This window comes from Stegostoma tigrinum, chromosome 2 (assembly GCF_030684315.1).
Source record: "Stegostoma tigrinum isolate sSteTig4 chromosome 2, sSteTig4.hap1, whole genome shotgun sequence".
NCBI lineage: Eukaryota > Metazoa > Chordata > Chondrichthyes > Orectolobiformes > Stegostomatidae > Stegostoma > Stegostoma tigrinum.
The window spans coordinates 117,302,643-117,330,476 of record NC_081355.1 but is presented as its reverse complement, the minus strand read 5'-3'; the positions used below and the strand labels follow the sequence as shown (position 1 = coordinate 117,330,476).

The window sequence follows — 27,834 nt, the reverse complement described above, 5'->3', positions numbered from 1 at the left end:
CTGAAAATAATAATAAAAGTGATATATATATATATCAATTTCACAAAATTGTCTTTTCAGAAAGAGTATAGAAAAGACTGGGAAGAAAACATGAAAGGAAAAGGACTAACTTTAGTGGAAGACACACCTGACATGACTCGAGTTAAACATGCATCCCAGATATTAGATGAGGTAGAGGCACCTAACTTTGATGTTATTGAATTCAGAATATGTCTTTGATTATAACCTGCTGTCTTTGTTGTGAAACTGAATAAATACTTCTAACCAATAGTCCTTATTTTGCACTGATTTTCCTTTCAAAGTAATGGCTTAAACAAACTAGCAATGTTTCGTCCAGAGGGAGTATAGAAAGGACTGGGAAGAATGTCTAAAGGGAAAAGGACTTACTTTGCTGGAAGATACACCAGACATGATTCGAGTGAAAAATGTATCTCGGATATTAAATGAGGCATGTTCACTTAATCATGATGTGATTTGGTCATTCATGAATTCAACATGTTCTCTGCATAGTCTTCTCGTTACAGTTAAAGATTTAATAAGTCCCAAGTATTATTTTTAAATAATGCAGAAAGAATACAGAAAGGATCTCGTGGCCAAAATCAAAGGCAAAGGGATGGAATTGAGTTCTGATATTCTTGACATGAGACGTGCTAAGACAGCTTTGGAAATTGTCAGTCGGGTAGATACAGATTTCAAACTATTGATGTGTCTCGTTAACTTTTTTTCATCAATGCCAGTGTTTTCATTGTAGCTGTTCTCTTGATCCTGAATTTGTATTTTTATCCTATAATTATTAATATAATTATAAAATATATTTGCCGTAATTTTCTTTTCATTTCATTTCATTTAGCCTAAACAATGGCTGTTGCAACATTATGTTACACAAATCAAAAATATTGATTAATGGTCTTCTAAACATGTTCAAACTTAAATGTATGTTGATACTGATTGAAGAGTTAATAATTTTATAGGAATGAAGTACTAAAATTAGCAGTAACAACACTTGATGTGTTTTGGAGGTGTGTGCATAAAATGAAAAGTATACACTTCAGTCTCGTGAACATAGGAACAGGACTAGATCATTTGGTCCTTCAAAGGTCCCATGGAAGTGATGGTGTTGAAGAAAAGGATAGGGGAGCAGGAGCATCAGGGCGTGGCTGACCATGAAGGAGGGTCTGGGCGATCCTAATTGGGAAAGAGGGTCGTGTGGAGGCCCCATGCTCCCACTATCTTGCAACCGGAGGCTGGAGCAGGGTAACCTCCTGGTCTCTATCACAGAGAAGAAGGGTCTAGGCCTGAAGCATAATCCTTCCTGCTCCTCTGATGCTGCTTGGCCTGCTGTGTTCATCCAACTGTACACCTTGTAATATCTATCACATGTCCTCCTGATCCGCACTAACCTTTTAGTTTGTAAGTTCTGGACTTCAAGTGGGGATGAACCTGTCTGTCCCCCAGTCAAAGGCTTGGGGTGCCGTGAAAGGATGGCAGAAAGGTCACCTAGGTGATTTGGTAAGTCTGTTAAATTCAGGCCTGCGCATCCATCTTTGTCCGTGGCCCTTAATTCCATTGGCTGACAAAATTATATTAATCTCAGATGTAAAATTAATAATTTACCTCGTATCAGTTCTGAATTTCTACCAAAACACAAACTTTTGTGGTCAATGCAAACTTTGACTAATAAATATTAGTATGACTCTATTCTGAGTCATCGAATTGTGGGTTCTTTGTCTACTCCAGAGACTTGAGTGTGCACTTTTATCTGTACTTGGTACAGTGATGAGGACTTTCTATGTTGTCTGCGATGCTGTTGTTTAGAAGCAGTGTTGAATTGACATCTTCCCTGCCTGCTGATGAGCCACAACAGATCTTTCATCTTTATTTGAACAAAAAAGTACCTCTCATAAAAACCAAAAGAACTGCAGATACTCTAAATCAAAAGCAAAAACAGAAATTGCTGGAAAGGTCTGGCAGCATTTGAGAAGAGAAATCAGAGTTAACATTTCAGGTCCAGTGACCCTTCCTCAGAATTAACCTGCTAAAATCATAAAAAAAAAATCTTCAGCCACAACTGTTGATACCCATGGGACCGTGTAGTGCACAAATTGCCGATGTCCTTATCTACCTAAGGTACAATGATTGTATAACTGTACCAAAGTTTTGAAGAATTGTATCGGACTTGAAATGCTAACTCTGATTCTTCCTCCACAGATGCTGTCAGACCATCTAAGTTTCACCAGCACCTTTTGTTTTGATGCATGGTGTATATAATTTACTGTGAAACTCTTCATGATATCCTAAGAATGTGCCAGGTGCACTTTAAAATTAAAGTATTAGATTGCCTGTTCTAATTTAGTAAGCTACAGTTGATTTTTATTATAGGCAGTGTATAAACATCGAACTTGGGACAAAACAAGTATGGTACCATTATAGATACTCCAGAATTGATGCATGCTGCCATTATAAAAGATATTTACAGCCATGTGAGTAGCAACCACTATAAACTCTGACTGAAAGTCAAGAAATTTTTTGTAGACTATGTTTGGCAATGCCCAGGAGCATGCACTGTCAAGTATTGCAAAAAGATTTAAATAAAGAATTATTTAAAAAGCTTAAATATAAGAATGGAACCATGGAAGATGGAGACTGAGAGGTCCAGGAAGGTGAGGGATGTGCTGGAGATGGCACAGGTGAACTGAAGGTTGGGGTGGAAGGTGTTGGTGAAGTGGATGAACTGTTCGAGCTCCTCTGGGGAGCAAGAGGCGGCGCCGATACAGTCATCAATGTACCGGAGGAAGAGGTGGGGTTTGGGGCCTGTGTAGGTGCGGAAGAGGGACTGTTCCACGTAACCTACAAAGAGGCAGGCATAGCTGGGGCCCATGCGGGTGCCCATGGCCACCCCCTTAGTCTGTAGGAAGTGGGAGGAGTCAAAAGAGAAGTTGTTGAGTGTGAGGACGAGTTCAGCTGGGCGGATGAGAGTGTCGGTGGAGGGGGACTGGTCTTCCACCTTCCACCCCAACCTTCAGTTCACCTGGACCATCTCCAGCACATCCCTCACCTTCCTGGACCTCTCAGTCTCCATCTCAGGCAACCAGCTTGTAACTGATGTCCATTTCAAGCCCACCAACTCCCAGAGCTACCTAGAATACACCTCCTCCCACCCACCCTCCTGCAAAAATTCCATCCCCTATTCCCAATTCCTCCGCCTCCGCCGCATCTGCACCCACGATAAGACATTCCACTCCCGCACATCCCAGATGTCCAAGTTCTTTAAGGACCGCAACTTTCCCCCCACAGTGATCGAGAACGCCCTTGACCGCGTCTCCCGTATTTCCCGCAACACATCCCTCACACTCCGCCCCCGCCACAACCGCCCTAAGAGGATCCCCCTCATTCTCTCACACCACCCTACCAACCTCCGGATACAACGCAACATCCTCCGACACTTCCGCCATTTACAATCCGACCCCACCACCCAAGACATTTTTCCATCCCCTCCACTGTCTGCTTTCCGGAGAGACCACTCTCTCCGTGACTCCCTTGTTCGCTCCACACTGCCCTCCAACCCCACCACACCCGGCACCTTCCCCTGCAACCGCAGGAAATGCTACACTTGCCCCCACACCTCCTCCCTCACCCTTATCCCAGGCCCCAAGATGACTTTCCACATTAAGCAGAGGTTCACCTGCACATCTGCCAATGTGGTATACTGCATCCATTGTACCCGGTGCGGCTTCCTCTACAAGCGGAGGCTTGGAGACCGCTTTGCAGAACACCTCCGCTCAGTTCGCAACAAACAACTGCACCTCCCAGTCGCAAACCATTTCCACTCCCCCTTCCATTCTCTAGATGTCCATCATGGGCCTCCTGCACTGCCACAATGATGCCACCCGAAGGTTGCAGGAACAGCAACTCATATTCCGCCTGGGAACCCTGCAGCCATATGGTATCAATGTGGACTTCACCAGTTTCAAAATCTTCCCTTCCCCTACTGCATCCCTAAACCAGCCTAGTTCGTCCCCTCCCCCCACTGCACCACACAACCAGCCCAGCTCTTCTCCCCCACCCACTGCATCCCAAAACCAGTCCAACCTGTCTCTGCCTCCCTAACCGGTTCTTCCTCTCACCCATCCCTTCCTCCCACACCAAGCCGCACCCCTGTCTACCTACTAACCTCATCCCACCTCCTTGACCTGTCCGTCTTCCCTGGACTGACCTATCCCCTCCCTACCTCCCCACCTACACTCTCTCCACCTATCTTCTTTACTCTCCATCTTCGGTCTGCCTCCCCCTCTCTCCCTATTTATTCCAGCTCCCTCTCCCCATCCCCCTCTCTGATGAAGGGTCTAGGCCCGAAACGTCAGCTTTTGTGCTCCTGAGATGCTGCTTGGCCTGCTGTGTTCATCCAGCCTCACATTTTATTATCTTAGATTTCTCAGGTTTTCTTTTTAAGATCTGCTTTTTTTTTGCTTATGTGCAGTTCAGTAAACAAAGAGGTGAGAATGTGCAGTTGTCATTCATCATAGGACATCATTGTCAAAAGGTTTGAAGCTAATGTTTATACCAAAAAGCAAGGAAAATACATCTAAAAGCAGAAACATAAACTGCAGTTCATCAGTTAATGAATGTTCAACCCTAGTTAGGATTTAGATGCGCAACTTTCATAGATCTGAGAGTTAACCTATCATCATAATTTGATTATATCACAGTAAAAATACAAAGCTGAAGCCAAAAAGATGCTAAATGTGAGCACATCTGTAGCTGATTCTCCAGAAATAGAGAGAGTTAAGAAAAACCAATACAATCTGAGTGTAGTAAGTATAAATTTATTTTGTTTTTTCATAAATGCAGGTTAAGGCTTTAGGGATCACTTTGAAAGGATGAGAAAGCATGCAAAAATGCAATAAAACAAAGATGCTGGAGATCTGAAGCAAAAACAGAGATTGTTGGAGAAACTCAGCCAGTTTAGCAACACCTGTGGAGGGAAAGCAGAGTTAATATTTTGCCTCCAGGAACCTTCCTTCAGAAAGAAGGATCATTTGACTTGAAACTTTAACTCTGCTTTCTGTCCATAGATGTTGCCAGACCGGCTGAGTTTCTCCAACAAATACTGTTCTGGTACGAAATGGTTGCTTTGCTAATGGTCATATTAAGCCTGGGATTTTCAAATGGCTGCAGTGTCAGGAGTTTGTGCAGATGGCCTTTGAAAATTGTCATCCTAGTGGTCTTGGGTTTCTGACACTTCTACAGCTGTCTCCAGATTACACTTCGATGCCAGGAGCAGGGAACAGGGAAGGTCTAATTAAGATGCCCCTTAAGAAGATTGTTAAGGGGCTCAGCTGGAATGTCATAAGATTTTGAATGCTTTCTTCTGCAGATTGCAAGTTTTTGCACGTGACCGGAATCATTTGCTTTGCACAACTTTTTAAATTATCTCAATGAGTCCAGCGAGTGTTAACCTGAATATTGTTACTACCTGTCTTATCATGGCCAATTGGGATATCATACAACCTCCAAACTGCCTGTTTTAGTCAACAGGGCAGTGGCATCTCCCAACATGTCTACTGCCTACCATTGCCACTGATGTTAAACAGACAGTCCCTGCCTCTGTTCGATGCTGAACTCACCACCTATCCAATTAGACTGTTTTGAATTTGAAGATTGCATCACAAGCAAGACACTGTTTGGGTATGTCAAGCTTTCAAAATAGCTTTGAAAATCCTTACCTGAATGTAGTTTCCATGTATTTATCTGTAGTGAAGGGTGGAGTGGCCCTAGCTGATTGAGAGTGGCAGTTATCAGCACAGCTTAAGGATTGAAAACATGCATGCACAAGCTCTTGAATGAAGTTTTGCTAGAAGGAGCTCAGAGAAGGAGGGATATCATCTTTCCACAGTGGGTAAGAAGTCTGCTTTATCCTCCCGATCCTCTGTTCTGCATCCTCTTGTGTTCCTCTGCCTGTACTTAAGTTCTCTTCCCATTGCTTTTTATAAATCAAGGGAGTCTTGTAGCAAAATATCCTTATTTTCTTGTTCAGTCCTAAGATGTGTCCAATAAGGTCAATAGCACTCCTCTGAGATGAAATCCTTCAAACATATGCATCTTAAGTCTTCATAGAACCTTCATTTACATTACAAAGTCTAAAAGTCTTCTGATGTATTTCAAAAGTCTTTTATCAAACCTCTAGCAGTAAGTGAAAAAGTGATGTAACTGCTAAATAGTGTTCAAAATCTCTAGCAATGACAATCTAAATGTTCGGAGAGTTTTTGGGTTATTAGGCTCTGGTTGCCAAAGTATTTTCCTTAATGTGCAGTCATGAGAAATTTAAGTGACTATCAGCTGCTAAATGGACCTTTGGTTGAAACATGCATTTCTGCTTGTCTGCTCACCAAGATCCTATCTGTATAAGATCAGAGAGTGCCTGAAGGAGCTGATGAAAATGAACTCCATTGACATTTTGACTGCCAAATGTAAATATAGTGTAATTCTTCCTATTTTCTCTTTTCCTCTTACTGTTATCACAGTCTCTTTAGTCTTCTGGAACAATCTGTCCTTGCTCTGATTTCCTAAATATTTTCCAAAAAAATCCATTTTGATTAGTTAGGCTTTCAATTGAATTGGAGTGCATTTCATCAAAACTCGGGAAATTCATTTGTTTCAGACTCTTAAGTCTGCCCGCTTCTTAGTTATGTTTCACTGAGGTCTCAGAAATTTCATCCCAACGGCACGAAACATGTTTAATGTTTCCTCCATTGTCAAAGATATGCAAAAACATTTATCATATTTTGCTTACTGACTTAATGCCTCCAATTGTGGTTCAGGAGCACTTTAGTCATCCTGTTGAACCCACATGTCTTCCAAATGTAATATTTAGTTGGCTCTGTACATGAGTGAGCAGTGCACTTGCCTTTTATTAACTGGAGACAGTGGCGTAATAGTAATGTTCTTTGAATAATAATCCAGATACCTGGGCACATTGCAGCCAGTAGAAGTTAAATTCAGTTAATGCATCTGGAATAGAAAGCTGCTGTCTGTAATAGTGGCCATGGAACTATTGTCAAATGTGATAAGAACCCATCTCTTTTTTTTTTCTGAAGAAGGGTCCAGACCCGAAACGTCAGATTTCCTGCTCCTCTGATGCTGCTTGGCCGGCCGTGTTCATCCAGCTTCTCACCTTGTTATCTCGGATTCTCCAGCATCGGCAGTTCCTACTATCTCATTCTCCAATGTCTTTTAGGGCACAGATTGCCCATCCTCACCTGGTCTGGCCCACATGTGACACCAGATCCACACCCATGTGGTTGTCTCTTCACTGCTTTCTGAAATGACCCAGTAAGCCACTCAGCTCAAGGGCACTGACGGATGCGTAATCAGTGGAATCTGTGGAAGAATAAATTGTTAACAAGGAGGCTGCATGAGTGTCAGTGTATTCCTGAAAGCATTTCACATTTCCTCTGAACTTCAGCTTCCTAAGATTCTGGTTCTGCTTCCAGTTAACAGGACCCTTAATTGTTGAAGATTAATTCCCCAAATGCATGGAGCATATCAGCGTGATCCATGGTAAGGTTTCCACTACATATCCAATTAAGATCACCTCGTAGATTAGGGCATTGAATTTAAGGATTTTCAAAAGCCAAGTGGGATGAATCCAATGTATAGAATGAGATAACACTAGTCTAGGTCACAAAGGCCAGTTGGTCAGTCATTAACAATACTTTGGCTTATTACATTAGTGAGACCGTGTTTTCTTTCTGAACTTCTGAATAAATTGTCACTTTACACAGCTGATATGCACATTACTATTGCTAGAATCCTTGAGGTGTTGCTTCAAATGTGAAGAGAGTGTCTAAGGAGACTGTCATTATAACGTTATCAAGAAGAAGAAGAACAACAACCTCCAGAGGGGGAATCAGCACGTGAAGGCCCCAGAGCAGATGAGGAGAATGATACATCTTCACTTTTGCAGGCCTCACTGCCATTTTTTCCAGCTATCAGAAACACAGTGCAGGCGCAGATTCAGATCCATCAGTTCACAGCCACCCTAACCTTTTATGCCAAAGCTTGTTTCAAAAGCAATTGGGAACCTGTCTGGCATCTCCCAATCCTCGATGCAGCCCAGACAATGGGATTCTTAATCATTGCTGCCTTTCTGTAGCTTCAGGAAAGCTTCTGCTCCCCTAACTGCACCCATGTTGCTTTGAGAGTGCCCAGTACCAACCTGCAAAGTTCATGAACAGAAAAGACTTCCATTTCATTAGTGTCCAAACTGTATGTGGTCATTGATTTCAGACATTGGAGGTCTGTGCCAGATATCCTGGAGCTGCCATGATGTGTACATAGTGGAGAGCTCATAGATTATTCAATTTCACCTTTGTTGTAGCTGGAGCACACAAAAGATTTACAGGTTGCTTAATGAAAGGGTGTTAACTGTGAATGAAGCACCAGAAATCCATCTCACCAAAGAAAACTAAAAGGGCTTTAGAAATGAAAAATATTTTTACTCCAGATTACTTGTGATCACCCTCCAAGTCATCTCACCTCTCCCATAGCTAGGTTGCAGGCGCAAGCTGGCAAGGCAAGTATCTTTCTTTTGTTTCTTGGATGTTTGTGACAGGTTATTGAACTGTTGCTTGGTTCACAAATGTGTGCGCCTAGGAATACTGTGGTACGTAACTCACCTCCTGACTCTTCAAAGTCTATCCACCACCTACAAGGCACAAGTCAGGAGTGTGAATACTCCCCACTTGCCTGGATGAATGCAGCCCTAACAACATTCAAGAAGTTTGACAAAGCAGCCCGCTTGATTGGCACCACACCCACAAGCATTCACTCCCTCCACCACTGACACTGTGTGTACTATCTACAAGATCCTCAGACAGCACCTTCTAAACACATCTAGATTATCTTATCTATCTTCCCAGCATATCTATAAAATGAAAGGCTTCGAGTAAAATGGAAGCTGTTCATTTTCAGACATTGCTAAGATAATAACACTAAATAAAAAGCTTGTTTAGTGTATGTGCTGCAAGGTTTTTGATGACTATGCCAACCATTCATAAACATTCATTAAAATCTCAGCAAATGCACACAAACTGCCTAAACTGTACTGTATGGGTGATTTTGTTGAAATGCATACATTGATGTTAAAGGAGGAGTTAGGTCCTGGTACAACAGCAAAAGAAACTCCAGAAATGAAACATATTAAAGAAAATCAGCAGAATATAAGCGTGGTGAGGTAGTTTAATAATTATTTTTCCTTCTCTTCCTTTTCGCTCCCACCCGTGCATCTGTTTATGCTTTGTCGTTGCCATACTGAGATATGATCTAAATGTGGATAATGAGTCAAACTAAGTATCAAATCTCAGGAACAAAAACAAAGTTGCTGGAAAAGCTCAGCAGGTCTGGCAGCATCTGTGAAAGAGAAGACAGAGTTAACATTTCGGGCCTCGTGACCCTTCCTCAGAACTTTGTTTTTGTTCTTGATTTACAGCATCTGCAGTTCTTTTGGTTTTTATTAAGTATCAACTTTAATTATTTATTATAAATAATGATATTAAAGATACTATGTCAAAAATCGTGCTGTTTTAATAGTACACTTTTTTTATTAGTGCACAAAGTTAGTGCTAGGGGATTCTCCTCAAAAGTGGAGGGGGCATGACAGTAACCCAAGTTGGGTATGTGGAGCAGTGAAGAACCTGTCAAGTTCAGAACAGATCACTCTGATGGATCCCTCCTCACGTTTTAACACACTTAATATTTATGTTCACTGTTCTGGGAAATCATGGTAGTTGGCGCCCTAAGTCCACAAATTACATTTTAAGTGCTATGAGTTCTGACTGAATAAAGTGTACTGCTTGATTTATTCTGCTCAACTGTTTGCAGTGTACTAATAGCAGCTTACTTATAAACTCCCCACTGCTTTTAAGAACTTCATGAATTTGCAATATTCTTTAACTTCTGGCAGAAGGTTTGAACAGAGCTTAACGGTCAAAGTCAATAACTAAATATATCTTCACCTGCCGTTACCTTTCAGTATTCAAAGTGCCTACTCCCTTTGTAACATTCTGGTCCACTCTGTGGTCACCCCTAACACCATCACCTTTCCCATGTCACCATTCTGCACTAGTGGAAGGGATACAACACTTGTCCATCCACCTCTTCCTTTCACATTGTCCAAGGCCCCAATCACACGTTCCAACAGTGAAATACTTGTAGTTCTTCCAATTGAGTATTCTATATTAGCAATTCTCAATGTGGCCTTCTCTATATTGGGGAAGACCAAACACAAGGTAGGCGACTGCGGAACATGTCCACAACGTGCACAACCATGACTCCAAGACTTATCAAACTGCTATCTCCTTTCTGTGCTGTAGACCAGGGACCAATTCCAGTCAGCTCCAATGAAGTTACCTCCATGTCTGACTGATAGAAGAGTCATTCCCACCTTTCTACCAATGCACCAAAGTGGAAAATTGCTTGTTTGGCATTTGCCAATTTGCTGCTAATGCTTAAATTTCAGTTATTACAAATGGGATGAAACATTACTGAGGTTGAATGTCCCTTGGATTGCCTGCTCCTGGAAGATTCTAACTGGTCACTTCGTGGTCCTACATAAAGGTTTGGTTATGATATGCACTGGGTCTCACTTGCTTTGGGCTAGCAGGCTGTGGCACAACCTATTTTGGAAAGAGAGGGGTCATGACAGTGACTCATGTTGGATATATGGAATGTCAAGGAACACTTGAGGGAATTGTCAACAGGGAATTATTTCTAAACTAAAGTCTTCAAGCTGAAATGCTCACCATCTTTCTCCACATCTGCTGCCTTTCCTGTTGAGTGTTTCAGAGATTTTATGACTTTGGTGGTAAGGTGAAACGTAGGATTTTTAAAGACCTGTGATTACTGTACTTATTTACTTTGACCTGGTTCGATATTCCTTCAGAAAAAAAGAATGTGGTCAAAAACTGGTTTAATTATCTGCTTAACATTACTAAGTCAACATTAATCAATGTGGCAGAATTCTTACACTTGTTTAAATAGAAGTGTTTTTTAAATTTTAATTAGGTAAAATACGGAGAAGAAATTGGACAAGGAACAGCAGTTCCTGAGTTTTACGATTTAAAACGAGTAAAGGGGAATCAAAAGAACATCAGCTTGGTTTGTTTTTATTATAAAATTCATTTTTAATTGGAAGTTTCACACCGAGAAATGGTCAAGAAAGCAGAAATGATCTCTAACAAAATATATCTGTTGAACAGTTATAACGATTTGTTATCATTGTAATGATTGATTTGAATCTTGTGAAAGTATGAAATATTAATTATTTATATCCTTGTGCATAAGCTTAAATATAAAGAACAGGTTGGCAAAGGCACTGCTGTCAGTGTTACTCTTGAGATGGAGCAGGCCAAGAGGAATCAATCAAATCTCAGCTTGGCAAGTTTTGTTTTTGTTCTTAACTGACTTGCTCTGCACATGTACTCTTAAAAAAAATAGGATTTCTGAAGACAATGTTGTGCAATGGTGATTGGAAATGGGACAGTACAGTCATGTCTAAAATAATATATGAGTTAACGTGTACTTATAGTTCCTTTTTAGGTGTAGTAACATCTAATTGACTTTTTAAATTTCATTTTGCTTCTTTGCTTGACAGAGCATTACACGTTACAGGGCTGTGCTCAAATTTTGTGAACCTATTATTGTTGATTTGTTGCCTGTAGGTGCAGTATAATAATGACCTGAAAGAAACAAAAGGCAGACCGGTTCAGCTTTTTGAAACTCCAGACATGAGACGTGTCAGTGAAACATGGAATAATATCTCCCTGGTATAATGGAGCAAGCCCTCTAACAGCCTATGTTTTACATCTGGGAACGAGCCCTGGAAAACTAATCAAAATGATGTACTAAAACTACATTGGCACGTGAATGCTATGAAATGAGTTACTCTTTCTTTTAACCTTCCTTAATAGAGATGATATTGAAAAGAATGTGTTTGAAATAAAAAAATGAAATGGAAACCTAGTTCCTTGTGTCTTCATGAAGCACAAACACACCTTATTTAACATTCACATAACTGATCCACTGCACACCGTTTGAGTGATTTCATGCATGAAGCAATTTGATGGCAGTATGTGTGGTTAGGGAACTGTGTGTGGCTGCGTAATAGAGTGTGTGATTGCATGATTGCTTTTGAGTGGGTAGTCAAAATTAAAATACATTTATTGCTTTAATGAAATGACCTTGATGAGAAATGCTAATTATTTGGTTTATAAGACAAAAAAAACAAGAAACTCTAATTTGTTTTGTTGATAGATTAAATACCATGAGGACTTTGAACGGACAAGAGGCAAGGGTTTCACTTCAGTATCTGATGACTTGGTAACAGAACAAGCAAGAAAGAACACACAGTTTGTGAGCGATGCAATGTACAAGGGAGTGCACCCCCATGTGGTGGAGATGGAAAAAGGCAGATCTAGCATTGTGGGAGGTAATTTTCTTTGTCTTCATTTAAGTCGATTAAAATCTTACGAACTCTATGAAATCCACCCTCAATCTTCTCTGCTGCAAAGAGAAGGATTTTAACTTTTTCAGCCTGACCTTATAGCTAATATCGCTCAGCCTGTGCATCACTCTGCTAAATCTCCTTTGCACCCTCTCAAAGATCCTTACAACCTTTTTGAAGTGTGGTGACCAGAATTGGATGCAATACTTTAGGTGAAACCTAATCAGAGTTTTATGAAAGCTTGGGGTACTCACTGGGCGGATTTCCATAACAGAGGTGGGAATCAAGAATAGGAGACTTTTCCCAGTGTCTGTTCAGGCAGTGCCAGCAGGGAGGATGGGACAGCCTGAAGTTAGTCCTGTTGGAGCAAAGATAGAAGCAAGGTGATAGTAAGATATCCAGGTTAAAAGGTCTAACATCAGCTTAGTTATCCAGATCAGTGTAGACCCTCATTCACCCTCATCCCTTTAACCCAACTACCCTGTACAACCCCTATTAATCCCCTTTTCCCCCTTTAATACGCCGTTGCACCCTTCATTCCGAATCCCATCACCCTGAATCCGTTTCATGGAGAGAGCTTGTAAGCCATATGATAGCATTTGAAAGTCTTTGAAGAACTCATAAATTTATTGTAGTAAACAAGCATTTATGAATAATCACTTACAACATCATTTTCTACAGAAGCTCATAAATCTGCCAAAACTATCAAACTTTTAAATTTCCAAGATAACTTTGGAAACGGACGCTCTGTTACAGAATCCATACAATGGAATCCATTTGTAAAATATAAGATAACCAAGCCATCAAACTCTCATTCCTAAGGTCATAATGTATAAATCAACAAGTACAGTACATAATCCAATGAAGTCAGCCAAAAGATCATACTTCTGTTAGAGCTTTCCAACAACCAAGTAGATATTGTGCTCTTCTGCAAGGATGAATGAAGGCCACATGGAAAATGAAAACAATTATCTCTGGATATCGCACATGGCCAGCATTTCAAAATTGCACAACAGAATAGCATTTTATCCAATAAATACCTATTCCAATGAAGCATAAAACTCTTGCTCTTTATCAATTTTATTCTTTAGCATCGACAGCTTGCCAGTTGTCAGAGATAACAAGCTTGCAACCCAGGGTAGTCACTCTCAACTCACTTCCGCAGGTCAGCCTTTATGCTCATGTTTGGGCCAAGCTGTAGTGAAGTCAGGAGTTGGAAAAACCCAAGTTGAGAAGCAGTGGCTAGGCTATTGCTGAGTAAGTGCTGCTTGATTTCCGTGTTGAAGATGACCAAGAATAAATTGATAGAGTCGTAATTGGCTACATTGGATTTTTTTCTGCTTTTTGTGGATAGGAAATACCTGGGTAGCTTTCGACATTGTGGGGTATCTTGATGTAGAAATGCTAGAACAGTATGGGTAAGGGCACAGTTAATTCTGGAGCAAGTGTCTTCAGTACTTCTGCCAGAATAAGCTCAGGGCCCACCGCCTTTAGAGTGCCTAGTGCCTTCACATATTTCTTAATATCATGTGGAGTGAGTCAAATTGACTGAAGAATAGAATCTATGATCCTGAAGATCTAGAAGAAACTAGGAAGGATCACCCACTCAGCAGTTTGGGCTGCGGAAGGTGAAAAATTCTTCAGTCTTGTGGTTTGCACAGAAGTGCTTGCTATTCCATCATTGAGGATGGTGACATTCATGGGGGCTTCTATTCATGTTTGGTTGTTTAGTTTACCATAAGACTACAGAGCATAGATCAGAACCATTGGTTATGGGAATGCTTATCACCATTTCACTTGTTGCTTATGCTGCTGGTCACCGAAGTCACCCTGTGTTGTTTTTTCACCAGGTTGGCACCTCACTTTTAAGTATGTTGCTTCTGTTTCTGCACCCTTCATCAAACCAGGGACCCAATTGCACCACCCCACCCCCCCCCCACCCGGCTTGACATCAGTGGAAGTGTGACTGTCATGCTGGCTCATGAGGCTACAGATTGTGACTAAATATAGTTCTGTTTCTTTTGACCAACTGTGCATCATAGTTACCCAGTTTTGACTTTCTGGATATGTTTGATATCTATCCCATTCAACATAGTGAGGCCACACAACATGTGGGAGGGTATCCTTAATGTGAAGACAGAATTTTGTCTCCACGAGGACTGTGCAGTATTCACTTTTCATATTGGAAAGATGTTTTGGGAACATGTTACTTGTGGAGAATGAGGCCAAGTTAGTTTTGGCCTTTAGTTCCTTCACCACTAGCTGGTGACCCTGTCCAGCAGAAATGTCCCTTAGGTGGATAATGTTTCATTATTTTCTTTCAGCTTCATAGTGGTTTGGAAGAACAGAAAGTCTAGCTAAGCCATTTCAGAGAGCTTTTGTAAACAAAAAAATTGTTGTGGACCTGGAGTCGCATGTAGGCCAGACAAGCAAATGTCCAAAATGGCTGAGCCTGGTGGGTTTTTACATGAATCAATGCAGATTTGATGGCTTATCTTCGATCTCCAGATTGAATTTAATTTCCACTCATTGCCTTGCCTGGATTTGGACCATGTCCCCAGAGCATCAGCCTGGGTCTCTGAATTATTAGCCTGACCACAATTCCACTGCCTCCCCTTATTACTGTTGCTATTATTTGTACATAAAACAATTTTTTTGTAGCCTAGACTGACACTAAACTAATACTATGAACCATAATTTTGGCAACCAGCCCTGTATGTAATACTTGTCAACCTCCTTCTTAACATCCATGCACAGACCAATCTTTAGTAAAACTAGTCGTTATAAAAACAAAAATTTGCAAGCTTGCCAATGGTCTTTATTACTGTTTTAATTTCTACTGTAAAAAGAACGACAACTTGAATTCGTACAGCAGACATAATGGAAGAAAGTGTGCCAAGGTACTTTACTGTAACATTATAAACAACATGTGAAACACAGGAGTTGTTAGCACAGATCAACAAAAGCTATGTGGAGTAGTGATTAAAATCAGATGCTTGAGAGGTCAGGAGATAGCAAGGTCTGCAGATGTTGGAAGTCAGAAATGACACAGTGTGGAGCTGGAGGAACACAGCAGATCAGGCAGCATCAGAGGAGTAGAAAAGTCGATGTTCTGGGTCCTGATGAAGGGCTCCGACCCAAAATGTCGCCTTTTCTGCTCCTCTAATGCTGCCTGACCTGCTGTGCTCCTCCAGCTCCACATTGTATTGATGCTGCTTAAGAGGTCAGAATTACAAGAGTGCAAATATCTTAGAAAGCTGTGTGGTTGAAGGAGATTGTGGAGATGGCAAGGGGTTAAACATGGCATTATTTAATGATGAGGAATTTAAAATCAAGCATTGCTTGGCTGGAAGTCAGTGAGAATCATGGAACACATGAGTGAAAGCTTCTCTTATGGTCAGAATTGACCCCAGCTCCGCTTCACCTCTGGATAGTTGGCACGAAGAGGGGTAAAATTACTGGGAAGGAAATCCAGTTTGTTGGGAGACAGAGGGCATGGCATCAGTCCACTGAATGTAATTTTACAGCAATTAGCTCCAAGTTTTATATAAAGAATTTAATACCCAGAAGTCCAATAAGCATTGTCCATTATGATGAATTCATAGGGATAGCTAGGAAGAACAACTTAGGCTCCACCCCTTTGAAACCCTAATAATAAGTTCTCCCCCTGCTCTCAGTAAATATGTCTATCATATATTGTAATGTTTAACTAGTTGCTATCATGCAATGAACTATATATTATTAATTGAAAGAGACGCTTCATGTTAGACCAGAAATGGTTTTCTTGTACCACAGTAGCTCAAGCCTGGAGACTTAGAGAGGATGGTGATAGTAACCCTCAATATGAACAGAAGCTCCTTCAGCGTACTGAGTTTCTACTTTTAAGAGGCCCAAGAGTTAGTTCTGATGACAACCACTCCAGCACCATGTGATTGCAAGGGTGCCAAGGCCCTGATGCAGAATCGTACTATTGAAAATAATGACTCTGTTGAACCAGATTTGGGGAGAGAAGATTTTTTTCTGCACTTCCTTTGACTTTGCTTAGCACGGTTTAATCTGCTGTTGTTTCAACTAAGCATCACCATTGTCACGAGTGAAGTCTTGGATAAATGGAGCCATATTATGTTATATAGGTTGGAGGGAAAACCTGTTGTGTACAGCTGAAATTTTCCTGTTGTGATAATTAGATTTGACTCTGTCTTTGTTTAACAGCTGCTGTACTTGATGGCAGTTCAATCCATCTGAATGCCATAGCAGTTTTGATTTAACTTAAGGTAACCTGATGATTGTAATGAGTTATCAGAACCACAGGCTCTCCATTAGATTATGCACTTTTTTAAACTGGTATAACTATCATTGAAGTTATATGGAAGTTGATCTCAGTTGTGACACTGTGAGAAGTTTGTCCCTGAGCGAGTGCAATAATATTGGCTTTCATGATTCTAGCTATACAAGGCAAAGTTAAGTCAAATTTAAATAAATAAAAATGAACTTGCTGCTATCAGTTATCAACTTGATTCCTTAGTGAATTTTACAAGAAATTTCATGTCTATCATTTGAACTAAACAGCCAAAGTATCTACAGATGAACTTAACTCAGAAAGTCGCTTATGCCACTGTCTTTGTTGAAATATTTTGAAGAAAACTGCACAGGTGAGAATGAGTGTGTACTAGATGCTGCATTGTGTTGCTTTCCTCTGTCAGTCCACAGCAAAGTCAGAAGTCACATGGCACCAGGCTATAGCCCAACAGGTTTATTGAAAATCACAGGCTTCCAAATTCTTGTGATTTCACATAAACCTGTTGGACGATAACCTGCTATCTGATGACTGTGACTTTGTCCACCCCAGTCCAACACTGGCATCTCCACATCAACTGTACGACAAAATATAGAGGAGGCATCACACAAATAAAGAAGAAACAGATGAATATTAAAATGTAAATTGTAGAGCTGCAGGTCACAAAGTGTTGACCACATATGAAAATAGTAACTTTGAATCATCACCTTTGCTTAGCCTTTTCTGTGTACTTGTTTACATCTTATTAATTTTATGAAGGCCATACTAACTCAGGTAAAGTTCACATGCTTTGACTCAAACTATGTAACTGACAAATTGGTAATAATATAAAGCTTTATTTGATGAATAAATAAATCATTTGCAATCACAGAATTGACACTTGAACAAAGGGCATTAAATGTGATTTCAAAATGCAGTTTAAATAACATGTATGTATTCTATTCAAAGCTTCATACTTGCTGTATGTAAGCTATACAATGTCTTGCTCCAGTAGTGTGCCAGGCATTTAAAACCAAAAAATGCTAGAAATATACAGTTCTGAGGAAGGGACACCGGACCCAAAACATTAATTCTGTTTTATCCTTCGCAGATGCTGCTAGACCTGCTAAGCTTTGCCAGCAACTTTGTTTTTGTTCCTGGATATGTATACCTGGCCAGGGAGCACCTGCTAGAGAGATTCAGAACTGAAGAAAGAATTAAGTGTCGAGGGGAGGGGTGGTATGCAGGAATAACAAAAAAGAAGCTCTGTTATAGTCGTGAAGTATGGTAAAAATTAAATAACAAAAGATTTCAAGGTGCAGCACCCAAAACGAGTAGGAATGACTATGATGCAGAAACAGTAGACATGCCCAAATGAGGTATGAATGTCTGAATGGAACATGAACGAATCAAGAAAGAAATAAGACAGGGTCAGTTTATCAAGTGAGTAAATGAATGACACAGTTCAAGAGGTTTTAGTCTGAATCTCTGAAGTGTACTAATAGCAAGTTTATTAATGACATTACAACTAACCTTCAGTGCCTTGGGTTAGGGAAGACAATGGACTTCCTTTTTCCTTTATTCATTAATGGGGTGAGGGCATCACTGGCTGGGCAGCATTTATTGCCCATCCCTAATTGCCCAGAGAGCAGTTATGAGTCAACCACATTGCTGTGGGTCTACAGTCACTTGTAGGCCAGGTAAGGATGGCCCCAACAATTGACAGTGTGTTCATGGTCTTATTAGATTCTTCAATCCAGATATTTTATTAAGTTCAAATTTCATCATCTGCCATAGCAGGATTTGAACAGGCCTCCAGAACATTTTCTGGGTCTCTGAATAACAGTCCAGCAATAATACCACTGGGCCATTACCTTCACAAACAGGTCCAGTGATTGCAGTGAGTGTGTGTTAATAACGAGTAAAGATGAGATCAGCTGTCATTATGATTTTCCTTATGATCACAGAGTGCCAACATTAACAGAAAAAAAGACAGCACATGAGTGTTGACCTATTATAGTAAAATACCAGAGTCTGTGGCATCTGCAGGAAAATTATGTCTTGATTATAAAAAAGTGTGAACATTGTTATTACCAGAAAATGTTAATGGTGTATAAACACCTGTTTATAAATTGCTTGAGGCTCAGGCTTTACTGTCTAACCGATCAGCAACTGTCATATGCTTTCCTTTACTACTGAAATAATTTAAAGTATGACACAATGAACCTGGCTCCGTCTTTGAATTTGATCCTTTTTAAGGCAACATCCAATCCAAGAGTCTGCATTTGCTCTCTGGTACCGCTCCTGTCTGCTTTTAAGTTTCATTTTCTTTCTAATCGATTTGTTTTTACGTAATACGAGTACAACAATGCAGATCCGAATAAATCTGGAACAAAACATCTTAATAAGATGCAAAAAATAATTAGGTTGGTTTAGCCCCAAATGAGTTTTATCCTGTGTTATAAGTTGAAGATATTAAATAAGCAGAAGACATTAAATGTTGTAAAGCAAAATTCATTGAGATATTCACATTATAGGCTGATTAGTTACTGAAATTTCAGATAGGAAATGATTGACACTGAGAGATGAAGAGGAAAAAAAACTTCCTTATACATCCTTAGAATGAGATTTAGTAGAGTATCGTGGTCAAAGAATATACAAAATAAGGGTCAAACTTTCATTAGTTGTCCAACATCATCTTCATAAGTTCCCTCTCTACAGGCAGGTTTGTGGTAATGTTTGCCAAGCCTCAGTGAAGTGCTATAATATTTTACTCCTGGTACAGCAAGGTGTCAGACATCATGTCTACCTTAGCTAGAATGGAGATCAAACCCTTTGCTATTAGTGTGAATCTGATTCACATCTGAACCAGCTGAACTTTTTGACCCCCTCTGCATAACCCACATAATATTTGTTGGATCTTAAAAGTTTCAAATCTATATCATGCGCCCTTCTGGTTTTAGTAGAAATGGGATGAGGAGTTATGAACAATTTGTTCTCATGCCATGGTTTGCTTATTCAAATATAATGACGAAACATTAGTGCCTCAGATTTATTTTCCATTTGAAAGTCAACTGTGCCCAGTCAGGTTTCCTCAGCCTTGAGCTACCCAGAACTTCAAGGGAAGTGGGAAATGCTGTATTCAGCTTTTCCACTTGCCCATTAGTTCCTGTCAACTGCAAGCCGACTGAACCAACTTGAATGCCACTTAGCCACAATCCTGTTCTCTTTAGATCCAGCATACTTCAGTAATGCTTGGAAAAATTCAGTTTCTATATGTAAACTTGGTGAAGTCTTGCATAATATTTCATTAATGTCCTTTATTTGCTTTGTCTTTTCACTCTCTATCGATTTTTCGCTATACTTTTCTGTACTTGCTGTAGAAAAGGCAAAACGGTATAGTAAACAGTCTCAGTCCACAGGTCTGGTAATACAAGTGTTGGAGATAAGAGGTCAGCGATGACTGAGCTTAACCTCAGCATTTCAAGCTACAGTGAAAATACTATGGAACTATCTGAAGGAGGTACATCAAGAATGATTTTGGTACTAACACTGCACAGCATTGCATGTGAAGCGCAATGTGATCTGTCTTTCTATATAAGGAATAGTATTAATATACTTTTCAACTGACCCACCAGTGATGAAACTGACTGTGCCTGACCTTACTTTCTATTAACTCCAGTTGAAAGTAAAGTAAGACAGGATGTAAAACCCTACTTGCTGAGGCATTTTGGTTAAAATTACTCCCAAAACCCTTTGGTTATAATTTTTTGAAAAAAGGAGTTGGCTAAATATAATTTGATGCACAGTATTTAAACTTTTTTCCTGAAAGTAAAGGGCACAAGAACTGATTGGTTAGCGCTATACAATCTTAACACCGCAAACCTTAAACCCAACCCACCTTAAATCTGCTCTCTTCTGGTATTAATGAAGGCAGAGCAAAGTGCAGTCAATCAACTTGATCCAGACAGGAGAAAAGTCATTTAAATGTTATATAATGAGGATGTATTCCTCGGATTTAACCTCTGTGTTGTTAGATCACCACCTCTAGGTGGTGCAAGGAGTACGCATTTGCAGAAACTTCACTGTGCTGTATTGCTGTTAGGCAATTGACATAGTTACCTGCCAAACAGAAGGATAGTCTGTCTTGCCAGCCTTCTAGCATTCAGTGAAACAGCTGTTGCTGAGCTGTTGGTGCTTTCAGTGCTCACCCCAATGTCCAAATTGAGATTCTACCTCTCCCTCACCCACCAGGAGGAGCTGCCTGGTCGCACTGCTCAACAGCTAGTACTATTGTCCTGGTCCCTGTCCAAGCTGTCCCTGGATGTATGGAAATTCAGCCTCAGTAGACCTGTTTGTGAATGTTCAGATGTTGGTGTTATTATGCAAGGCATGTGGTGTCATTAACCTCAGGGATGTCTGCCACCAGTAAATAATGTCACTGTACTACTTCCGCATGCGCAGGCAGCCACTTTGACTGCTATTGTGTTTTCGATGAACTACTCCATTAAGCGCCGTCTTAAATTTAAACTTGGGCGGCCTGATTTTCCAGGCCTTGGGGAAATTGGAAGCTAAAAGGGGGCAAGGAAAGCTGCAAGTAGCAGGTAATTGCACATGCCTCCTTCCCCACCCTCAGTCCCTGCAAGAACAGGTGTACACTATTTGGCCTTGTGCTTGCTCCTCCTTTTGATATGATTCCTCCCCATACTGGTTGACACCCTTCATTTCAAGAAAACTACACATATACAGGCATGCGCTCGCAGGTGCACATACAGTCCCCTCATAACTGGCAGCAGTACAGTGTACCTTTTCTGGACTGGCTCCATTGCGAGTAAATTCTTCCTTAGTTAAGGGGACCAAAGCTGTTTACAGTATTCCAACTGTGGTCTGACTAGTTCTTGTATAGTTTTGATAAAACTTCCCTGTTCCTACACTCCATTCCCTTAGTTATAAACACCAACATTCCATTTCTTATTATCCTGCTAGATTTGGATCCAACTTCTCGAGGTTTGCGGACAAGGATTCTCAAATCCCTCTATTCCATAGCTATCTGCAGTCTTTCTCCGTTTAAGGAATAGTCGCTTCCTCTATTCCTGCCAAAAGTGCATAACCTCACACTTCCCCAGGTTATAATCTGTCTGCCAAGTTTTTGCCCTCTCACCTTACCTGGATATGTCTCTTTGTAGACTCTTTGTCATTCTCATTACTTGCCTTCTCAGCTATATCTGTATCATCCACAAATTTGGCTGTAGTATAGTCAGTTTCCTTTTCCATGCCATTAATATATATTGTAAATAGTGGCCCTAACATTGATCCTCAAAGCTCTCCACTAGCTATAAGTTTACCAACCTGAAAATGCCCCTCTTATCTCAACTCTCTGTCTTTTATTAGTTAGCTAATCCTTTACCCATGCTAATGTAATAAAACTCTAACTGCAATGGTAGTAGATTCTCCAACTTTAGGTACATTTAAGTCGTCATTGGACAAGCATATGGACGTACATGGAATAGTGTAGGTTAGATGGGCTTGAGGTCGGTATGACAGGTCGGCACAACATCGAGGGCCGAAGGGCCTGTACTGTGCTGTAATGTTCTATGTTCTAATGAACTCCTACCTTAATAACTAACCTCATGTATAGTACCTTATCAATCATCATCTGAGAATTTAATACATCTCCTGCCTCCTCTTTATCTGTCCTGCTTGTTACCTTTTTAAAGAATTCAAAATAATTTGTCAGGTTTGATTTTCCCTTAAGGAAAGCATGCTAATTGTGCTAGTAATGTATATTTCTAAATACTGTGCTATTACATACTTTGTAATAAATTACAACATTTTCCAGTAACAGATATGAAACTAACTGACCTGGAGTAACCTGAATTTTGTCTCATTCCCTTTTTTAAATAAAGCTGTGTCCCTAGTGCCTGTCTGAGTAGCAGATCATAAGGGTGAAGGAATACTCTCCACTTGCCTGAATGGGTGCAGCACCAACAGCACTCAGTGAGCTCGTCACTATCCCGAGCAAAGCAGCCTGTTGCACTGGCACCCAATCCACCCCCTTCCACATTCAATTCTTTCATCTGTTTCTCTTCTATAGTGGCAGCAGTGTATAGCACCTGCAGGATGCACTGCAGTAAACCATCGTGGCATTTTTAGCTGCATTTTCTATACTTGCAATCTCTACCACCTGGATGGACAAGGGCAGCAGATGCACAGGAATGCCGCCATCTGCAATTTCCCCTCCAAACCACTCACCATCCTGAATTAAAACTGTACTGCGAGGTCTTTGCTGTCACTGGTTAAAAATCCTAGAACTCCTTCCCTAACAATACTGTAGATGTACGCTAAAAATCCTCTTATCTGAGACAGTGAGGATTGGCAGTAAATGCTGACCTTGAAAGTGATATCCACATTCCATGAATGAATTCAAAAAAAGCAAAGTAGTACGCCAATATAATCTTTGCATGAATAATTCACTTTTGTACCTAATCTGGTAGCTGCTCTTTAGTAACTTTTTGGTAATAAGTTTTATTTGCTTTGTCAATTTGCACTCGATCAGTTTTTCTTTGTATGCTTTTCTTTGGTTGTTGAAAAGACAAAACACAATAGTAAACAGTGATAATGGGAACTGCAGATGCTGGAGAATCCAAGATAACAAAGTGTGGAGCTGGATGAACACAGCAGGCCAAGCAGCATTTCAGGAGCACAAAAGCTGACATTTCGGGCCTCCGATGAAGGGTCTAGGCCCGAAACGTCAGCTTTTGTGCTCCTAAGATGCTGCTTGGCCTGCTGTGTTCATCCAGCTCCACACTTTGTTATCTTACAATAGTAAACAGCCTTAGTCCACTGGTATGAGTAGTGTAAGTGTTGGAGATGAGAGGTCAAAGATGACTGAGCTTAACCCCAGCATTTCCAGCTATAGTGAACATACCTTTGAATTATCTGAAGAAGCAGGCACATAAATAACAGCTTCCCTGCACAATATTACACGCAAAGTACAATGATCTGTCTTCTTATTAAATGGAATTGGTTAGTACACCTGCAGTAGGCAGAGCTGAGCCCATCAGGGGAGAATGAAACAGTTCAACAACAGCAGAGGGGAATTGTAGGAGCTGCAGAACACATTGATTGGTAGCAATTCTGCCACTAATTTGAAAGATTCTGTGTCTCACATCAAAGCTTGAGCACAGAGATCAAGGGGGTACTGCAGAATTGAGGGGTGTACTGCATTGTTGGAGTCCTATCTTTGACTGCGATTTTAAACTGTAGTCTCCCTGTGTGCTCAGGTGGATGTGAAAGGTGCTATGGCATTATTCTAAGAAGAGAAAAGGGAGTTACTCCTGGTGCCTTGGCCAATAGTTAGGCTTCACTTAAAGCACAAAACCAGAAGATTGTCAAGTCATTATCACTTTGCTGTTTGCACAAATTAAATATTGCATTTCCTACCGTATAACAGTGATTGCAGTTCAAAAAGCACTTCATTGGCTCGAAAGTGCTCGAAGACATCTAATGGTTATGAAGATTGCCATATAAATGCACATCTTTCTGACCGTCTTAGCCTTATGCTGAGAGAGAGTTAAAGCTGGAAATTTGGCCGTACTGTGTCTCAGCTAGTAATGTGGTCATGTAGTACCTGGCGTCAGGGATATCCTTAAGACCAGGAATTACCATGCTGTGCAATTAGCTAAGAGCCTGAAATGAAGGCTTATTCTGCAAGTAAACTAAAACATCTGGTGTTAAGGTTAGCCAGAATTGTAAGCTGTGTTTTTCTAATTCTGACTATGAGCATGTTTTTGTAAGTGTTTGGCAGTGTTATTTCTCTATTCAGAATGACTATATCTTAACGTTGTTGACCATTTGGAATCAAGAATAGTCTAATTCATACAATTTGAATAAGGTTTAAATGATCGATTTAGAACTTCCAACATAAAGACGTTTGTGCTATTCACTTTTCTAAGTGATATCCTGGCATATTCATGACAATTATTATCAATTCATTAAAGGCTCATAAGTGTCAAGGAATTGGAGCTTGTGAACCATAACTAAAATTGTTTTGGCCTAAAGCTCAGTGGTTATTATTCCTGGTTGTAGGGTGTTCAGAAAGATAGGAAAAGGAGAAAAAAGAGGAGGGGTGGCGGTATTGGTAAGAAAGAGTAGTGCTTTAGAAAGGATTTTTCAAAGGTTCAAGGACAAATTTGATTTGACTCCCCTAAAATTTAAAAAGGGTGCAATGACATTGCTTGGTGTAATTTACAGACTCGTAGGAAGGATGTAGAAGAAGAAATCTGCAAAGAAATTACGGAGATGTGCAAATATCACAGTCTAGTTATAGTGGGGACTTCAGTTACAGTAAATGGATTGAAACAGTGGTAGTGTAAGGGACTAAATGTGTCAAGCATGCCTCTGTTACGCTCAGGAAAATTTCCTACAACAGTACATGTCCAGTTGAACAAGAAAGGAGGTACTGCTAGACCTGCTTCTTGGAAATGAGGTGGGCTCAGTCATTAATGTATCACAAGATTTAGGAGGAAAATGCCATTGCTCAACCAAGAGGAAGAATAATCAGCCAGCGGAGAGTTGACTTCAGTGGGACAAGAACAGAGTTAGGCCAGATAGACCTGATGTTGGCACGAAGAATGATAGATGAACAATGGCCAACCTACAAAGAAGTGATGGTTCAAGAGCAGTTGAGATATGTTCCCTCAAAAGGTGAAGGGTAGGGCAGAGCTCCCAGAGCTCCCTGGATAATGAAGGATATAGAGATCAAAACAAAAGAGAAAAAATGCGCCATTGATAGAAGCGGGGAGGAATTACAAATGAGATCTAAGCTGGATGCAGAAGTTTCAGAAGAAAGATAAGATGCAAATAAGAGTAGCAAAGACAGATTATGAAAATGTGAGTCTAACAAAAGACTGGTAGCTAAGATTTGTAGAGGCAGCTGGATAGGGGTAGTATCACTGTTTTGACCCTGTTTGAACTAAAGCTTTAATAAGGTCAAGAATTGAATGGTCCTGGTGGAACTCAAACTGAGTTTCAATGTGCACATTATTACTAAGCAAGTGCTGTTTGTTGGCACAGCTGATGAAATCCTCCATCACTTTACTGATGATTGACAGTCACCAGATCAGTAATTGACCAGTTTGAATTTGTTATGCTTTTTGTGTACAGTCTCCACATTTTCAGGTAGATATTGGTATTGTAGCTGCACTGGAAAAAACATTATTAGAGGCATGTGAAGTTGTGGAGCGTATAACTTCATACTGTTGTTGGAGTGTTGTTACAGCCCATAGCCATTGAAGTATCCATTGTCTCTGACTGTTTCTTCATTTCTTGTTGAGTGAATCGAATTAACTGAAAACTGACAACGATGATATGAAGGACCTATAGTGAAGGCCAAAGATTGTTGCACATACTTCAGTGTTATCTTTTGTACTGATGCAACAGGCTCCTGCATCTTTGTGAATGGGAATACTTATGGAGCCGCCTCCTGTGAATTACTTAATTGTTCACCGCCATTCACAACTGAATATGGTGGGACTGTCGAGCTTCTTTCTGATCTGTTGACTGTGGAATCCTTCTATCACTTGCTACTTATTATGGCCCAGACCAAACTATATTCAGAAAATAGCCTAGATCCCAACTTTTCTTAGTTTTAAAGGTAAGTGTAAGGCATTGTTTTCTGGATGTAATTTGATTGGTCAAACTACCAGGTTTGAAGCAAGACACACTTTATTCTATTTGGTCCTTAAAATGAAAACAAAAGAAGCAAGAGTTGGAATAAATTTACTCTGTTGGAAAACTTAACAGAATAATAGATTATGTAATGACTAAACAGTAACTGTTCCAGTATAGTAACATCCCATAAAAACACCCTTGACAAAGGCAAATTCAGTAAAATAGATTGTCTCACATGCAGTTCTCGGGGTAGCCACGGCCTAGTGATATTATCGCTGGACTGCCAATCCAGAGACACAGATAACATTCTAGGGACTCGGGTTTGAATCCCGCCATAGCAGTTGGTGGAATTTGAATTCAACAAAATATCTGGAATTAAGAATCGAGTGATGACTGTGAATCCATTGCCAATTGTCAGAAAAACCCACCAGGTTCACTAATGTCGTTTAGAGAAGGAAATTGCTATCCTTACCTGGCCTGGCCTGCATGTGACTCCAGACTCAGAGTAATGAGGGTGATTCTGAACTACCCTCTGGGCAATTAGGGATAGACAATAAATGCTACCTAGCCAGTGATGTCCTTATTCAATAAAGGAAAAAAAAATTCTAGTTATAAGAAGAGAATGCAAACTTTTGGCTGTTATAAAGTGAGGAATAACAATTTCCACATCCATCTCCAAAACCTTATTAACTGGTGACAGTTAAAACTAAAATCCTGGTTTTGTGGGAGCCTGACTGCACTCATTCAGCTGCTTCTATTGTTCCAACTTATAAAAAGAAACCAAGGCCTGACAAGCTATTTACTTTATAATAAAATGTGAGGCTGGATGAACACAGCAGGCCAAGCAGCATCTCAGGAGCACAAAAGCTGACGTTTCGGGCCTAGACCCTTCATCAGAGAGGGGGATGGGGTGAGGGTTCTGGAATAAATAGGGAGAGAGGGGGAGGCGGACCGAAGATGGAGAGAAAAGAAGATAGGTGGAGAGAGTATAGGTGGGGAGGTAGGGAGGGGATAGGTCAGTCCAGGGAAGACGGACAGGTCAAGGAGGTGGGATGAGGTTAGTAGGTAGACAGGGGTGCGGCTTGGGGTGGGAGGAAGGGATGGGTGAGAGGAAGAACAGGTTAGGGAGGCAGAGACAGGTTGGACTGGTTTTGGGATGCAGTGGGTGGAGTGGAAGAGCTGGGCTGGTTGTGTGGTGCAGTGGGGGGAGGGGACGAACTGGGCTGGTTTAGGGATGCAGCTGGGGAAGGGGAGATTTTGAAACTGGTGAAGTCCACATTAATACCATTAGGCTGCAGTGTTCCCAGGCGGAATATGAGTTGCTGTTCCTGCAACCTTCGGGTGGCATCATTGTGGCAGTGCAGGAGGCCCATGATGGACATGTCAT

At 40.7% G+C, this 27,834-nt stretch overlaps 1 protein-coding gene across 3 annotated transcripts in view; it reads left to right on the top strand.

Moving 5' to 3' along the window:
* LOC125466429 (LIM zinc-binding domain-containing Nebulette) overlaps positions 1-27,834 on the top strand; it is a 278,097-nt gene that overhangs the window by 225,316 nt on the left and 24,947 nt on the right. For all 3 annotated transcript variants that reach the window (XM_048560919.2, XM_048560926.2, XM_048560935.2), the window contains one exon: positions 12,310-12,484. In XM_048560919.2, the coding sequence (XP_048416876.1) occupies positions 12,310-12,484 (175 nt within the window). The remainder of the gene's footprint in view (positions 1-12,309; positions 12,485-27,834) is intronic.